The sequence below is a fragment of the Cystoisospora suis genome (assembly GCF_002600585.1).
Source record: "Cystoisospora suis strain Wien I chromosome Unknown contig_2975, whole genome shotgun sequence".
Taxonomy (NCBI): domain Eukaryota; phylum Apicomplexa; class Conoidasida; order Eucoccidiorida; family Sarcocystidae; genus Cystoisospora; species Cystoisospora suis.
This window is the reverse complement of record NW_027155770.1, coordinates 3226-5056: the sequence shown is the minus strand read 5'-3', so window position 1 is coordinate 5056 and position 1831 is coordinate 3226. Positions and strand designations below refer to the sequence as shown.

Sequence of the window (1831 nt, the reverse complement as noted above, 5' to 3'; positions counted from 1 at the left end):
AGAGAAAGAAAAAGAAAAGAAATTCATTCTTGAAGATACTTGAAAGTCGCCTGACAAGAAGAAGAAGAAAGTCTAAAAAAGAAAGAAAGAACTAAAGGAGGGAAGAATGGAAAGAGAAGAAAAGAAAGAAAGAAAGAGAGGGAGGAGGCGCTCTCTTCTTTGGCTTTTTTCATTCTTCACAAGATCATGAAATACACCTCCTCCACTCGTCCTCAGTTATAAACAAAGCTTGAGAAGACAGAGCCCATACATCGATTGATTCTCCATGAATCGATTGTTACCATAAACAACTAATCTCCCTTGTCTCCTCAGCATCTCTCTCTCTTTCTCGTCCTTTCGTTAAAATGTTTTCGTCTCTCCCTTCTTCCTTGCCAATAAGAGCTGTATGTACACCCGGAAGTCACTCATCAATCTACCTTCCGCCTCACCTCCATCTCTTTTCCGAAGAGGCTAAAACACATTCGATCTTAATTCTCTTTCCTATTGTCTTACATACAAATTCCAAATTCGTTTTCATTTTCTTCCTCTCTCCTTTCTTCTTCCTACAGATATTTCTCTTTTCTTTCTGCGAAAGTCTTTCTATCATAGCGCATCCATTCATCATCCTCTCCTTCCTTCATAAAAAGGCATACACAAAGACAAGCACCAACGAGACAAAAACAAGACAAAAAGACAATAAGCCAGAGAACTAGCAACGTCGCTAGCTAGCTAGCTAGCGAGGGGGGGAGAAGTTAGGGGCGACGTGAGGCCTTATTGGTTGTATTCTTGTTGATGGGCATTGCCATTATCAGCATCATTATCCCCCTCTAGACCTTGCACTCGAACAACGGAAGTTCCATCTTGAGAAAAGCCGAAGAAATCGAGAGAAGCAAAATCGTCATCCAGAGGAATACTTATGGGCATCATCTGAAGAGACACAATCGACGCAGACAATCGACGCGAAGAGAGGGACAGTTAGGTGGAGAGAACAAGAAATAAAGAAAGAAAGAAGAGGTCGTGAATTGAATGACCTTCTCTTTGTCACTTCAGGTTTGGTTGAAGAATGAATGAAAGACGATAGAATACATACAGAGATATAGATTGGGAGATGCATCAATACAGACAGACATCCACACAGAGACAGACACATAAAGGAAGTGGATGAAAAGAGCAAGAAGAGGCAAAAAGAGAAGAAGGAGAGAAGAAAATTTCTTCTGGTTTGTTCATATGAATGGGTTTCCAATCTCGGAGTTCATTCATCTTGAGAGAGAAGAAACGCGAAGGAAAGAAGAAAAAGAAGAAGAGGATGTTCGTTAAAAGTATCAAGACCGGACAAAGATATACATAGATAGACAAGTTTTTACAGATTGATTGAAGATAGAGGTATAAATCTAGATAGGTCGATACACAGATAGAAAGATGGTTAGACAGGTTGGGTAGAAGGGAGACTCTTATTCGTACGCCTTAGCTTTCACGATCTGACGAGCTATCATTCGCGCAAAGAAAAGACTACAACGAGACTCGAGAGATTCTCTTGACTTCAACAGACGAAATTGACATACCCATCTCACAGCTAGCTAGCTGGCGGGCTGGCTAGTTACGCTTTGAGTAGAGAAAACAGAAATAAGATAAGAGATTTACATATGACGGATGCACTTTTACATCATACATGAAATACATGATTGATAAGCCAGAGATAGATAGGTAGATAGAGAGATAGAAGGGAAGAGGCAGACGGTCGAGCGAAGGACTTTGAAGGATCACTAGACAGTGAAGAGTAGAGACGGACAGGTAGATACGTTTACGGATGAATGTAGAGCTGCGCATCCATCTATCTTCGATCTATCTATCT

The 1831-nt window shown here is 40.7% G+C and overlaps 1 protein-coding gene across 1 annotated transcript in view; it reads right to left on the bottom strand.

Annotated features, from left to right (window-relative positions):
- Positions 1 to 1831, bottom strand: part of CSUI_005974 (cap-gly domain-containing protein) — a 5529-nt gene that overhangs the window by 476 nt on the left and 3222 nt on the right. Inside the window, exon 4 of the mRNA XM_068066139.1 lies at positions 1 to 906. This exon is cut by the window's left edge and continues 476 nt beyond it. Within this exon, the coding sequence (XP_067921878.1) occupies positions 751 to 906 (156 nt within the window). The 3' untranslated portion in view covers positions 1 to 750. The remainder of the gene's footprint in view (positions 907 to 1831) is intronic.